General features: G+C 34.8%; 1 protein-coding gene across 1 annotated transcript in view; it reads left to right on the forward strand.

The window, feature by feature from the left end:
• The window catches only part of BLTP1 (bridge-like lipid transfer protein family member 1), a 208,736-nt gene extending 195,489 nt beyond the window's left edge, over positions 1 to 13,247 (forward strand). Inside the window, exons 78-85 of the mRNA XM_058437034.1 lie at positions 80 to 272; positions 487 to 704; positions 3,524 to 3,775; positions 4,437 to 4,640; positions 6,407 to 6,601; positions 7,235 to 7,369; positions 10,021 to 10,186; positions 12,518 to 13,247. Coding sequence (XP_058293017.1) covers positions 80 to 272; positions 487 to 704; positions 3,524 to 3,775; positions 4,437 to 4,640; positions 6,407 to 6,601; positions 7,235 to 7,369; positions 10,021 to 10,186; positions 12,518 to 12,734 — 1,580 coding nt within the window. The 3' untranslated portion in view covers positions 12,735 to 13,247. The remainder of the gene's footprint in view (positions 1 to 79; positions 273 to 486; positions 705 to 3,523; positions 3,776 to 4,436; positions 4,641 to 6,406; positions 6,602 to 7,234; positions 7,370 to 10,020; positions 10,187 to 12,517) is intronic.
• Positions 13,248 to 15,807: the final 2,560 nt, after the last annotated feature.

The raw sequence follows: 15,807 nt of genomic DNA on the forward strand, positions 1-15,807 counted from the left end.
AAAACGCTTTTGGAAATTGATTCTCATGAGTTTTTCCCATGGACATGTCTGTGAAAATTAATTATTGTTTCTATTTTAGCTCATATTTCTGAACATCCAAATCAGCAACCCAGTCACAAAATTCAGATTACTATGGGTTCTACTGAAGCTCGTGTTGATTACATGGGCTCAAGTATCCTCATGGGCATCTTCAGTAATGCTGATCTTAAGCTTCAGGATGAATGGAAAGTAAACTTGTATAATACATTGGATTCAAGCATAACTGATAAAAGGTATTTATTAAGGATTACTTTTTGGACACTTTACATGACTGTTCTCAACATATTGTCTATCGTCTGGTGAGAAAACAGCAATTTTTCTTACAAAACTCTTATTTATTATGCAATTAATACAAATTAAAAAGCTGGGCGGGGGAAGAAAATGTTTCTTGTACTTTTTCAGTATCTTCCATAAGACATATGACAAAGATTTTGTTTTATGCTCTAGCGAGATTTTCGTCCATGGAGATTTGAAGTGGGATATTTTCCAAGTAATGATATCAAGATCAACCACACCAGATCTGATAAAAATAGGAATGAAGCTCCAGGAATTTTTCACACAACAATTTGATACCAGCAAACGAGCTCTGTCTACCTGGGGACCAGTTCCTTATCTTCCGCCAAAGACAATGACTAGCAACCTAGAAAAAAGTTCACAAGAACAATGTAAGAATTAGAAGTAAGCTTTTATATATGCTTTATCTTTCACTAAATATGTTACATTCTTAATTTAAAATAATAATAATCTGTATGCCCTACTTAGAAAATAGCCCACAGGCTCTTTATCCCACTCAGTTAGCAAAGGACCAGAATTTCTACCTGCCAATGGAATTAGAGGCCATCATTTAGGAAGACATCATTTGTTATCTCTTCCCCCTGCTGCAGTGCATCTGCATCCATACCCACTCCACACTCTTGAATAGTGTTTATGACAATATCATGTTCTGGTTTAGAATGTCTATGGAGTCAGAATATCTGAATTTGGATTTATTAGGTGAGTGGTATTAAGCAGGTCATTATTTTCACTTAGTAATTGAATTGGCAAATATTAAGCTACAACCATGTGCTTAGGCACTATTCTAGGCACAGGAGATATAGTGGTGGACAGAATCACTACCCTCATGAAGCTTAGATTCTAATGGGAGAGAAAGACCATAGTAAATTTACTAACTAAATATATAAGATAATTTCAGTAAGAGAGATGTACTAAGCAAAAGAACAAAACGGGAAGAATATAGAGAATGATTAAATGTGAGGATAGCTATTTTAGAAAGGGTGATCATTTAGGCCTTTTCTGAAGTGACATTTTAGTGGAAATGTGAATGAAAGAACAAGGCTAAGATGTGGGAGAAGAGAGTTCCAGGCATAGGGGGATATTGAGTCCAAAGTTCCCCTAGTAGAAACAAACTTGGCTTGAGGATCATTAAGGTTGCCACTGTGGCTGGAACAGAAATGAGCAAGGACGAAAATGCCGGACATGAATTCACAGAGGTATACTACATATAAGATTTTTAATATGATGGTTAGCTATCAGAGAGTTTTAAACAGATTTGATATCTGATTTACCTTTTCAAAAAATACTCCCTTTTAAAGCTCACTCTGGCTACTGTGTGAAGAACAGACTGTAGGCAGTTAAGAATGGAAGGAAACCATTGCAATAATTACCATTACCATTGTTAAGTACATAGTTACATCATTATCGTAAGGAAGCCATTGCAAGAGTCCAGGCAAGAAGTGGTGGCTTTCACTAGGATGATAGAGATATAAGTGGTGAGAAGCAGTCGGAATGAGGATAGCTTTTTAATAACTTTATTATCACAGAAGTAATACGTGTACATTGAAAAAAACGAGAAAACACAAGAGAAGCAAAAAATAAAACCATCACATTCCACTCAGAAATCACTGTGAACACCTTAGAGCATATACCTCCAGATATTTTTCTGTGTATCTGTATATATGCGTACATTTTAAGAAAATATCAAAATTCATACCATTTTGTAGGTCAACAATCTCCAACTTTCCATTTTGCTAATTATCTCCTTTAGCTTTCAAAACATTCAAATTTCCATGATTGATCTAAAAATGTCCTCTATAATGGTTTTGTCCAAACCAGTTTATCCAATCCAAGATCACAGGTTAAATATGGTTATGTTCCTTTGCCTTCTTTTAATTTAGCACAGTTCATTTTTTATATGAACTGACTTGTTTAAGAGATGTAGCCAACTGTCCTAAAGAATTCCCTACCTTCTAGATCTTTTTCAGTTACTTCCTTGTGGTGTCATTTATGTTTTTCTCTAGTCCATGTATTTCCTTTAAACTGGAATTTATATTAGGCATATAAAAATTGGGGGATGTTCTGCAAAATGCTTGGCCTGGATTCTTCAAAAAAACTCCTTGTCACAAAAACAAACGTAAAGGCTTAGGGAATTGTTTAAAGGAAAACATACTAGCTGAATACAATTCATGATCTTTGGTTGGATTATGGGTGAGAGGTACGGAAAACAGCCAAAAGGAACATTGTTGGAATAAATGGAAAATATACCTTGTATGTTTGATTAGTGCTTCTCAAACTTTAACATGCATCTGAAACCCCTGGAGATGTTATTAAAATATAGATTTTGATATAGTAGGTACAGGTGGACTTAAGAGTCGGCATTTCTCACAAGCTCCCAGGGAATGTTGATTCTGCTGGCCCTCTGACCTTTGAGTAGCAAAGGAATATGAGTTTAAAAGCAGTACTTAAAATAAGGGGGTCTCCATCTGATTTCTAGGTCTTCCAGTTACTGGTTCACTTAACCTCTTTGTTCTTCTGCTTCTTCACTTGAAATCAGTCAAGATGAAATATCTAGTTTACAAAGTTATAAAGAGAATTACATAAAATTTCATGCAAGTACTTTGTAACTCATTAATCATTACAGACATATTAGGTTTTGGTTTTTCTTTTCTTTTCTTTTTTTTTTAGAGACAGGTTCTCACTGTCATCCAAGCTGGAGTGCAGTGGCATGATCTCAGCTCACTACAACCTCCACCTCCTGGGTTCAAGCAATTCTCTTGCCTTAGCCTCCCAAGTAGCTGGGACTACAGGCGTGCTCCACCGCACCCAGCTAATTTTGGTATTTTTAGTAGAGACAGGGTTTCACCACATTGGCCAGGCTGGTCTCGAACTCCTGACCTCAAGTGATCCACCTACTACGGTTTCCAAAAGTGCTGGGATTACAGGCGTGAGCCACTGCACCCAGCCGCAGACATATTAGTTTTAATTATTTTTAGCAAGTTACTACTTTCCTTAGCTATATCCATCCTCATGCAGCGTCTTTTCCTAGAATGTCTCTTTATTAGCTATTGCTTAATGTTAAACAGGCACTGGACACTGTTTTCATCCCTTACCTGCGACTGTAGAAAGTAGCCACTTGCTGCCTCACTCTACCCTATTCAAGGGTACTCATTAGGCACTTCAGGATATTGTTTTTTTGGTTTTCTTGCAGTACTTGATGCAGCACATCATCGACACTGGCCTGGAGTATTGAAGGTGGTATCAGGATGCCACATATCCTTATTTCAGATTCCATTACCAGAAGATGGAATGCAATTTGGAGGATCAATGAGCTTACATGGAAATCATATGACACTGGCATGTTTTCATGGTCCAAATTTCCGTTCAAAATCTTGGGCCCTTTTTCATTTAGAAGAACCAAATATTGCTTTTTGGACTGAAGCTCAGAAAATCTGGGAAGATGGTAAACTGACACATTTCCAGCTTTTACTTTCTCCTATCTTCTGTTATGACTATAAACAACAATTATATTTCTGAAGTCCATCTCTTGTTTGTTATCATGTATCTGACATGTTAAGGAGTTCACTGCCAATGAGTCAATATTTATAATGTCTGGAACATGTTAATTTCTGAACTTGCCATCTTACTCCATGTTTCTTACTTAGGCAATTGAAGTTGCTGCTGCTGTGGCTAAACATAGTCATGGTAATAGTTACTGTAATCTTTCTTATAAAAACATGAAGTGAAGGCAACATAGTGGTAGTGTGAGGAAATTATTTGCCAATCAAGACTATATTATAAAATATATAGGCAGGGCTGTGCTTTTATCTCTACAGTGATAAACCTATTTCCTTTGAGCTTTACTTTTCTACTTGGTGGTTTCTACATTATGAGGGGAAAAAAATGTTTGATGTTTGATGCTCTCTTCATCTTACTAGGGACAAATCCAATTACTACTAATCAAATAATTATTTGTGAATTATTTGGTTTTTATCCTCATTTATTATTCATTTTTATAGCCTTCCTATATATGACAACTGAATTTATAGCTCTGAGGCCACAATTATCATCTTGAATCTAAATATGGTTTATTACTTTAAAAAAGTATTTTTATTTTGTTGTAGGCTCCAGTGATCATTCTACATATATTGTACAAACACTAGATTTTCACCTGGGTCATAATACTATGGTTACCAAACCATGTGGTGCTTTGGAAAGTCCTATGGCAACAATAACCAAGATAACAAGGCGTCGCCATGAAAATCCACCCCATGGAGTAGCAAGTGTGAAAGAATGGTTCAATTATGTTACAGCTACAAGGAATGAAGGTTAAAATTTTGAGTCTTTGGAGAGATTTTGTTTTTTCCATTTTGGATTCTGTTGACTGTGTTTAGAATTTAAATGGAGATGGTGTTTTCATTTCCTTAAACAATTTTCATTTTAATCTTGCTGGCTGACACAAGTAATAATTATTCAATACCACCCTGGTAATGTGGCATCTCATGGACTCAAATTATTTTAGATGTAACTGAAAACATTCTAAATAAAATTGGCTTTAAATAAAATTAAGTTTATTACATTGAGAAATATTTTAGGAAATATTTAGGAATGATTCTGGAAAAATATTTTTCTAGTAATGCTAAAAAATGGAGGTTTGGGGAGGTTGTTATACAACTAAATAATGGAATACCACAAACTTAAAGTTCGAATAGCTAGAACAAAATGAAACCAAATATTATTATTCTGTCAAGTTGTAAGTTTAAAAGAAAGTGCTTTTGATGTTTTTTTTTTTTTCATTTGATTAGATACAACAGTCTTGTGATAGTGTGGTCATGATAACTTATTTTGTGGTGCTTTTGGGATTTGGGTTTATAGTATTGCTTTTACCAATTATCTCTGTGTATTGGAAAGCTGACTAGATTGACAGGTGTTGAGACTTTTCAATGTTTTACATAAAAATGACCTTTTTTCTTTCTTTTTTTTTTTTTTTTTGAGACAGAGTCTTGCTCTGTTACCCAGACTGAAGTACAGTGGCACGATCTTGGCTCACTGCAACCTCCATTTCGTGGGTTCAAGCAATTCTCCTGCCTCAGCCTCCTGAGTAGCTGGGATTACAGGCGTGCGCCACCACGCCCGGCTAATTTTTGTATTTTTAGTAGAGAGAGGGTTTCACCATGTTGGTCAGGCTAGTCTCGAACCCCTGACCTCGTGATACACCCGCCTCAGCCTCCCAAAGTGCTGAGATTACAGACATGAGCCACCACGCCCAGTCAAATATGACCTTTTTTCAAAATGGAAAAGATGACGATTAGGCCCCATGAGAACAGTTACCATGGAATAGGCCATCTCATGGATTGAATAGAGACTGTTAAAAATGTTCCTAGAACAAAGGAGAATAAGAAAGTGAATCAGAAGATTATGCCTGTATTGACTATTTTACCTTCCAAACAGGGATTTGGGGGAAGGGGGATCTTTATGGCTGGAGTGTTCTAAAGTGTCTATTAGCATAATGAACTGCTGTCTGAAGAAAAATACTAATTATTATAATTCTAAGATCTATAAAAGATCTTTATAAAACTAAGATCTATAGTTTAATCATAGCACATATGTTGGGGAAAATCAGTACTTCTACCTGATTTCAAGACCAGGATCCCATTTAATCTCAGATTCTTTAAGAGTGAAGTGTTCAATCTATGGAGCCCTTTGGGCTTAGTGAAATTCCACCTTCAGACATGAATTCAATTGAGAATAATATTCATTTTAAAACCCCAGAAACCAAAGCTAGAATGTATTGGGTTTATACAAATCCTATTATAAAGCTTTGGTCTTGACAACAGTGAGATACTGATACAGATATACTACATATATCTATATACATACATATGTATAGATACACATGTGTATATATATAGATATAAGTATGTGTCTATGTATATATCTGTATACACAGATATATATAGTATGTCTATATCTATATATAATGTGGTTCTTTCCAACTTTTGAAGTAATAGTTCTGTATATTATAGTTGTCTTGAAAGCTATATAGGCTTGTCAATGCCTATTTTAATTTGACTCTCTATCATTATGCATGTAGAGCTAAATCTACTTCGTAATGTTGATGCTAACAACACCGAGAATAGCACTACTGTGAAGAATTCTAGTTTGTTGAGTGGATTCAGAGGAGGTTCTAGCTACAACCATGAAACAGAGACTATCTTTGCATTACCAAGGATGCAGCTTGACTTTAAATCCATTCATGTTCAAGAACCACAGGAGCCTTCATTACAGGGTATGTAGAAAAACAATTTAAAGTTAATAAGAAAATACTAAAGGCACTTCAAACTACTGCTGTCTTCCCATGGACTTTTTGTAATATTAATATCTAATGAAATTGATTTTCTAGGCAAAATTGATTTATTTTCTTATCAGCTATATGACCTCTGGAAAATTATTTAACCAACTTATACCTCTCTCTCCTCAGTAAAATGAAGAAGAATAATTGGACTTTATTTATAGGACTATTATGAGGAATAAATGGCATATATAGGTTGAGCGTCCCAATCCAAAAATCTGAAATGCCCTAAAATCCAAAATATTTTGAACACTCACATGACACTCACAGGAAATGCTCATTGGAGGATTTCAGATTTTGGATTGGGGTTCTAAAACCACTAAGTATAATGCAAATATTCCAGAATCCAAAATTTGAAAGACATCTGATCCCAAGCATAATTGGATAAGGGATACTCAATCTGTACTAGGAAAGTGCTTAACAAACTATCATCATCCTATAAATCACATACAGATATTACTCATTTCTTTACAGTTGCATTTCATGTGGATACATTTACATAGACCTATATAAATCCTTATTAATGGGAAGATGACTCATTTTATTAAATCTTTTACCATATTATTGCAGATGCCAGCCTGAAGCCAAAAGTAGAATGTAGTGTGGTGACAGAGTTCACTGACCACATTTGTGTGACTATGGATGCTGAGCTCATCATGTTTCTTCATGATTTAGTGTCAGCTTATCTTAAAGAAAAAGAAAAAGGTGGGTGGAATACTCTTTTTCTTTTAGGCTGCAGGAATGGCGGCAGTCAATGCCATTTACATGAATTGTTATGGTCTAATGAGAAAATGAGTGGAATATATCTCCTTCTGTGAGTTGAAGATATCAGTAAATAGTGTTAGTAAGACTATCACAGACTTTCTGAGTACTTGCTATATATACAGCACCAATGGTGTTTTATACTTTACAAAGTGTTTCTGTATATATTATCTTATGTACATTTTCAGTTAGATCTTTCTTACAGGAGATTCTTGAAAAATAGGAAAATGTGACAAAATACTGCAAATCAAAGTGAAATGACTAAAGAAACAACTACATAATAAAGAAGCATGAGTTATTTACCTAATGGTGAAAACTGAATTGAGAAAGCTGATAAATGTTTGGAATGCAGAAAACATTTTCTTTTTAATACATAAATTATTTAAATCTCAGTGGTGGTATTTGGGTTCATGAGCTTGCTAACATTGGTTTACACACTGGTAGCTTAATGTTTACCCATTAAGAAATGTATGGTGACTGGGGGCGGTGGCTCACGTCTGTAATACCAGCACTTTAGGATGCCGAGGAGGATGAACTGCTTGAGCCCAGGGCTTTGAGACCAGCCTAGGCAACAAAGTGAGACCCCATTTCTACAAAAGATACAAAAATTAGCCAGGTGTGGTGGCACACACCTGTAGTCCCCAGCTACTCGGGAGGCTGTGAGGTGGGAGGATCGCTTGAGCCTGGGAGTTCAAGACTACAGTGAGCTGTGAGCCATAATCGCACCACCACACTCCAGCCTGGGTGATAGAGTGAGATCCTGTCTCAAAAAAAAAAAAAAAAAAAAAGCATGGCAGCCCTAATATCTGGAATTAGCTAATATATTATAGTACTCTGTAACTGTTTAAAAGAATGAGGTAGTTTGAAATGTAATGATTTGGAATGCTTACAAAATATATGGCCATTTATTCATTCAATAAATGTTTATTGTACCGTTATAAATATACAATGGTAAAATCACATATGTGCTTCCTAATAAATAGCTTGGAATAAATGTAATTTGTTCAAGTCACACTCTAGTACTGTTTCATTTTCTTCATGAGGAAAAAATATAAAATTTGTCTTGAATTTTAAAAATAAAGATTATCAAACGACCATGTTGAAAGAGTACAAAGGTAGCATAGCATACACTGAAATGCTCTTTTATTAATATTCAATTGAGATGTGCCCAAAATTCAGTGAGAGAGTAAAATCAGTAATGATGGCTGGGAGAAATCTATATGACCTCAGTAGAAACTTCAAGTAAAATGACAGAAACTGTATAACAGGCAATCTTATATATTATATATAAGTAGATAAAATCTTCACATACAGCCCCAACAGATTCCAGTCACTGGTAATCCTTTTCGTTTTTGTGCCTTAATATTTAAACTTAATGTAGAAAAAAACAGATTCAAGATAAACATGTGAAGTTCAGAACTATTTTCTAGTCTACCTATATTTGAAAACCTGACAGATTTGTTTCTCTTGGGTATGATGTGAAACATCTGTCATTTTATGAAATAGTGTGTTGGTCTTGGTCTGCCACAAACTATGTGTATTTCTAAAAAACGACAACAAAAAGACCGTTTTAATATAAACTGTTATAAAACATTTCAACGGGAAAAGGGGGTGGATTTACAATAACAAAATATATCTGTGAGGATTTCAATTATAAATAAGTTATTACGAACAACAAGCACTTCGTTTTGGCCAAAATACTCAAACATACCTGAGAAAATTCTTAATAGCATGTCAGACTATACCACAATCAACATATTTAGAGAACATCAAAATAAATTGTAGCACTGTAACCACCACCAGTAATAAACAAAAACCCAGCAACTGAGCAGGCCTTAACTGAACAGGGTATCTGTGTTCTTATGTAGTGGGTTACTACGGCTTCATTTTGAGGCTCATTCCCAATCAAGTTATAACCAGAGCTATATAACACATATTACCTAATTAATCAATTATTTTACATCCAGTTTGTGTATTGAAACTAATGCCCTAAGAGGAAAGCTGTATTCATTAAATAAGATCATATGAAAGTATTAATGGCAAAAACTGCAATTACTTTTGCACCACCCTAATACCTATGTCTCAGATTATACTTTATATATAATTATTATAGCCAATTAAAAGACTTGTCTTTATAAAGAGTGAAAAGCCTGCTTACATAAAAACCTCTTTAGTACCACTGTTCAAATATATATACAACTAGCCATTAGCATACAAAAACCATTGAATTACACAGCTTAAATTAATGAATGGTATGGTGTGTGAATTATATCTCAAAGCTGTTAAAAAAAAAAAAAAAAAACTACTACAGCCATTCTTTAGGAAACCTACAACTATCAATTTCAGTGCCATAGGCTTGCTATCAAGTCAATGATCTCAGCATTTTTTATCATTAATGTTGACACTGTTAATCTCCAAGAAATATCAATAATTGGTACTTATGGCTTATTTTAAAATATTATTTTTAAGAAATGCAATTAAATGAGGCTTTGGCCAGGTCATAGATAAAATGAGAAATGAAACCAATTCTTCTGTTCTCATTCTTATGGTGATTTAACATAAATGTATCATACTAATCTAAATTTTCCTTATAGCCATCTTTCCACCTCGGATTTTATCTGCTCGACCAGGACAGAAAAGTCCAATTATTATACATGACGACAATTCCTCTGATAAAGATAGAGAAGATAGCATCACTTATACTACTGTGGACTGGAGAGATTTTATGTGCAATACATGGCATCTAGAACCTACTCTTAGGTAAGTAATGAGTATATACATTTTACCCATATGCTAAGGGATTACTATGAGAAAAAAGTTATGAATAATGTATGTTACATATGATTATCAAAAAATATATTCAGAAGTTAGTCTCCTGTAATGTCTATAGCTTCTGTGTGCTGTCTTTGCTGCTTCTTTCTGTTTGTGTTTCTAGGTAAGACGAATGAAGTACAAATGTTGAGAATAGCTCAGCACTGATGAGCTGTCCAATGGGTGACATTACTAAAATATGAGAATAATTATCCTTCCACTGTTGCCATGAGTTTTTCACCTTCTCACCAAGATGTTATTTTCAGGGTTTGAGGTAGCTACTGTAAACTGTTTTGTTACTTTGTGTGGCAAGATGCAGCAGAAGTCATATTTAATTGTGAAGGAACTATTTTAATTTCTCGCTGGATATATGTCATAACACTGTAATAAAACGTGCAGCATCACAGTGCCTCTGTTTGTTTGCATACTAGGCATTATAAAACCATGCCTAATATCTCAAATTTAACACTATCAGATTAAGGTTCCCTTACTGAGTCATGGTCTACTACAATTATCCCAATTAAATCACTATCCCAAAATTTCAAAAGTATTTTTTAGTTTCAGTTATATTTATGATAGTTTATATAACTAGTGGTACTTGCTTTGTGTGTCCTTGTTTGTGATTAACACTAACAGCCTTCGTGTTTTTTTTCCTTTTATCTCATCTGCTTTGTTAATCCTGTTGTTAACTGTTTGAATCCTGCAATAACAGTATTTTTAAAAATCCATTACATCCCAGCACAACATTCTGCAAAATGATTGATATACATTTTATTTAGATAAGGTTTTTATTCAGACATATTTATGTCACAAAATAATTCCAAAATAAAATCTCCATTATGCAGTGAGGACTCTTGTATAGGCAGAAAATAGTGACTTTGTGTGTTAATAAATAATTGGCATACAGTAAAATTTGTTATAACTAAATAAGCAAAACACTTTGGTACAAATAGTGCATATGCCCATGAGAAATATTAACTGTTAAAATACTGCAGAGGTCCTAATGCAGAAAACTATTTGTAAAATCTGTTTTGTATTTGCAAATTTAAATAATAATATATTTAAATTGAATACAAAATTAATTTAGTTTCAAGTGAGCATAAAAATAGTTACCGTATTCCTTTTTTTAGCAAACTATCAAGAGTAACTAGTTAAGTAATGTGGTAAGTTTAGTATAGTGGTAGAGAGCGTGGTTTAAGAGCTCTGGCTGTAAGCCCAGCTCTTTTGCATAGTAGCTGACTGAGCAAGGCCAAAAGACCTAACCCCTCTGTTCTCTCTGCCTCAGTTGACTCATGAAAAATTTGGAAAATGGTATTATCCACCTTGTAGGATCGTTACACTGCTTAAATGAGTTAATGCAAAATGCTTATAACTATTTGAGTTTGAGGAGATCAATGCCTAACCACCCCCAACCCTCACCCTGAGTTCAGAACCAACTGAAATAGTGGGAAAGATTAATATGGATAAAGCTGATAACAAAAAATGTGGCTTAGATATACAGAAACAATAGCTTTCTACAAAGTTTGGGTTTGGTCCTACCTGCAGGGCATCGATACAGAACTTAACTTCAGGGAAGGGCAGGATGGGGGTTGCTGGAGTTGTACAATCAGCAGCTCTATGTATGTACTCAGCCACAGACAACACAGAATACTCTAGGGCTAACCTGTTTAAGGGCATCCTCCTGAAAAATCTGTGGTATGAAGAAACAGACTAAAATGAAGGGCTCCCAAGAGGGAGGAGGGTACTGAACTGTTACTTCCTCTGTTAACTTTGCCTGTTGGATAAATCATCAATACAGGGGCAGAAGGTGGCCAGAAGTGGTTCAGTAATAGCTGTTTCTCCACGTATAACGAAATAGCAAGAATAGGGAAAAAATGGTTCTCCCTTCAAATATGTTTAGCACATAGCACTCAGTAAATTTTAGCCTTTTTCTCCCATGATGCCACATGCTTATGAAATCTACTAAAATTAACCAGACGTCCTTTTATATGTTTAAGATAACTGTATAACAGGCCTAAAATAAATTATTCAGGATGAAATACAGTAAACACTATTGCTGTGTTTAGGTTGTTAAAGATACTTATAATCATACATATATTATTTTTTGAATGCTATTATTATGGTGAATCCAGGAATTATGGGCTCATTTATACAAATGTACCTACTGAAAATACTTTGTCTTGAGTATATTATAGAGGCTTAGTGATGTTCTTTTCCTACCATTAGAACCATGCTCTAGGGCACTATACTCCTTAATAATAACTGTAATTTTTATTTTAGATTAATTTCTTGGACTGGAAGAAAGATTGATCCAGTAGGTGTTGATTATATTCTTCAAAAATTGGGCTTTCATCATGCTAGGACTACTATTCCTAAATGGCTTCAAAGAGGAGTCATGGATCCACTGGACAAGGTTCTGTCAGTTCTTATCAAAAAGCTCGGTACTGCACTACAGGATGAAAAGGAAAAGAAAGGCAAAGACAAAGAAGAACACTAAAAAAGTAATTTGATCTGTGAACAAATTATGATTGTGTCCGTTAAGTTTTATTACACTGGAGTTTTTTTTAGTATAATAATTTTAAATATAACTTTAAAATAATTCTAAATTTGTGGCTATTATAATTAAAAGTTTGTAAGTTAACCTGTTTATTCTAGTTCCATCATTCTGTGTACAGTGAAGTATTGCATGATAATGTAAATTTTGTGAAAAACTAGATTAAAATATATAACTGCTTGTTATGGTTTATAATTATATAATGTGCAATACAATTCCTGCATCTTTAAAATGTCTGCAGAATAACTGTGAATTTTTTTGTTATTGGATTGGCCGTAACTTTTAGAAAAAAATCTTGTTGATAATGTGATTTTGGGGAGGTCATTAATTGCTTTTTCTTTTTTAAATGTAGACTTGTATAAATACCTGTTTGTATATAGCTTGAGTAATTGTGATATGATTGTATACCACTAAAATATTGTTAACTATTGTAATAAAGTCACAATAATGGTTTAAGTCTGTAGTAGTTTTTCAATCTTTTTCTCCTTTTGATAATTAATAGATGCCCATCCTGTGTCACAGCTGATCAGATGCTTTCATAGAAGATGATTTATACCTATATTAAGTTGGGCCATGGGTTCTACCTCTGTGGATTCAATGAACTGCAGATCGAAAATATTCAGGAAAAAAAAAAAATTCTACCCAAGTTCCAAAAAGCAAAACTTGTATTTACCAAGTACATTAAGTCCACATGAATGAAGTGATGTCTAGGCATTTTATTAGATACTGTAAATAATCTACAGATGATTTTTAAAGAGTATCCAGGAGAATGTGCGTAGGTTATATTCAAATATTACACAATTTTATATGAGGAACTTCAGCATCTACAGATATTCTGGAACCAATCCCCCAAGAACACGGGAAGATGACTATGTTTATTAAAAATTAGGTCAAGAAGGATGCAATTAGGGACAGGCACACACGAGGTATATTAATAATACCTAAGAGAAATATTAGGTATTGTTCTTTCTTAAGCTAATGATAAATTCACAGCAAGTAATTTTTTTCCTTACATGTTTGTATGTATTTTTTGTGTGTATGAAGTTATATATAATGTATGTTATATATTATACATATGTGTATTATGTACACACGTTAAGTATAAAAAATTTAAAATAGCAAGACCTAAAATAATACTCAAAGGTGGCTATAATTACCTTAGGTTGGAAATCTAGCCAAGTCAGTATGGCCAGTTTAAAGATTGGGTAAACAGTAGAACTGAAGAGCTAGAGTTAGAAAACACCTAAAGAAAGCCTCTGGTGCAGACTCTTGCATTTAGGTAGATAAGATAGTTTTATCTCTAACAGATTAAACAACAAAAAACTCCAGAAGAGCTGAGGTACTTAGCCAAGGGTATAGATCTAGTAAATGTTAGTAGGGGAATTAAGATTTGCTGTCTAATGTCACACAGCAACTTAGTCACACAACCAAAACCCTAGTGTTAACAGTCCTAATTTTGTATTCCTTCTGCTAGGCCATCATAGCTGTCATCTGTCTGATCTCTGAATCCCACCCCCAAATCTCTTACCATTGGTGCCTATAAAATAACAAGTATAAACTTACCCTATTTCTGACACTAACTGTAATAATGTTATAAAAAGCAAAAGGACAAATCTGTAACTAGTTAAAATTTCTATGACTGTTGGACAAAGCTATGAGAAAACTAGCACATCTGTGCACTACTGATGAGAATGTAAATTGGTACAACTCCCATGAAGGACAATTAAGTAACAGCTATCAAAATAACAAAGGCATATAATTTTTACTGTACATACAGTACTTCCCTGTGTCAAATAATTATACAAGCATGTATATTTGCAGTATTCTGCAACAGTGCAGTATTGTGGAAGTATGCTGCAGTAATGTTGCAGTATTCCTTGTAATAAATGGTTGGAAACAATTCAAATGTTCATCAGTGTAAGACAGGTTAATTAAAAGTGACATCCATTCAGCAGCATAGTACGCAACCATGAAAAAGGGAAAAAAGATGATCTCTAAGATTTATTCCTAAATTAAAAAACGTGGTCAGCCGCTTAGATTACAAAGCCTCCAAGTGGTCTACTATAGTTATTTTTTGAGTATCATGTACCTTGTTCTATTCCAGTAAATCACATGGTGCATCCAGATGAGTTGTAAAATTTCAATAACATGTAAAAAAAAATTTATATAAAGGATTTTCTTTCCTATCTGCAAATATTGTACTTCTAGGCTTACTAGAGATCTGTGATTTGCAAACTGTCTATAGTGAAGAACGCTTTTTTAAAAAAAGTTGAACATAATATAAATCAAAAATCTTGTAAAATATAGTAACAATTTATTCAAAATGAAAAAATTAAAATACACAAAATAAAGCTCAAATTTTTAATTATTAGGTTTGATTTACTAGATTCAAATGTTCCATCAATTGCTCTAAGAATTTCTAGGAGATTTCTGGCAACATAGCCCAATAGGTACAGCTCCAGTCTGCAGCTCCCAGCGAGACTGATGCAGAAGAAGGTGATTTCTGCATTTCTAACTGAGGTACCTGGTTCATCTCATTGGGAATGGTTGGACAGTGGGTGCAGCCCACAGAGGGCAAGCTGAATCAGGGTGGGGCGTCGCCTCACCCGGGAAGCGCAAGGGGTAAGGGGATTTCCCATTCCTAGCCAAGGGAAGCTGCAAGTGACTGTAATTGGAGGAATGGTACACTCCTGCCCAAATACTGCGCTTTTCCCACAGTCCGCAACCGGCAGACCAGGAGATTCCCTCTGGTGCCTGGCTTGGTGAGTCCCATGCCCACAGAGGCCAGCAAGCTAAGATTCATTGGCTTGAAATTCTCACTGCTAGCATAGCAGTCTGAGATTGACCTGGGATGCTAGAGCCTGGTGGGGGGAGGGGCGTCTGCCATTGCTGAGGCTTGAGTAGGCAGTTTTATGCTGACAGTGTAAACGAAGCTCCGGGAAGTATGAACTGGGCAGAGCCCACTGCAGCTCAGCCAGGCTGCCTCTCCAGATTCCACCTCTGTGGGCAGGGCATC

This window comes from Hylobates moloch, unplaced genomic scaffold (assembly GCF_009828535.3).
Source record: "Hylobates moloch isolate HMO894 unplaced genomic scaffold, HMol_V3 SCAFFOLD_3, whole genome shotgun sequence".
Taxonomy (NCBI): Eukaryota; Metazoa; Chordata; class Mammalia; order Primates; family Hylobatidae; genus Hylobates; species Hylobates moloch.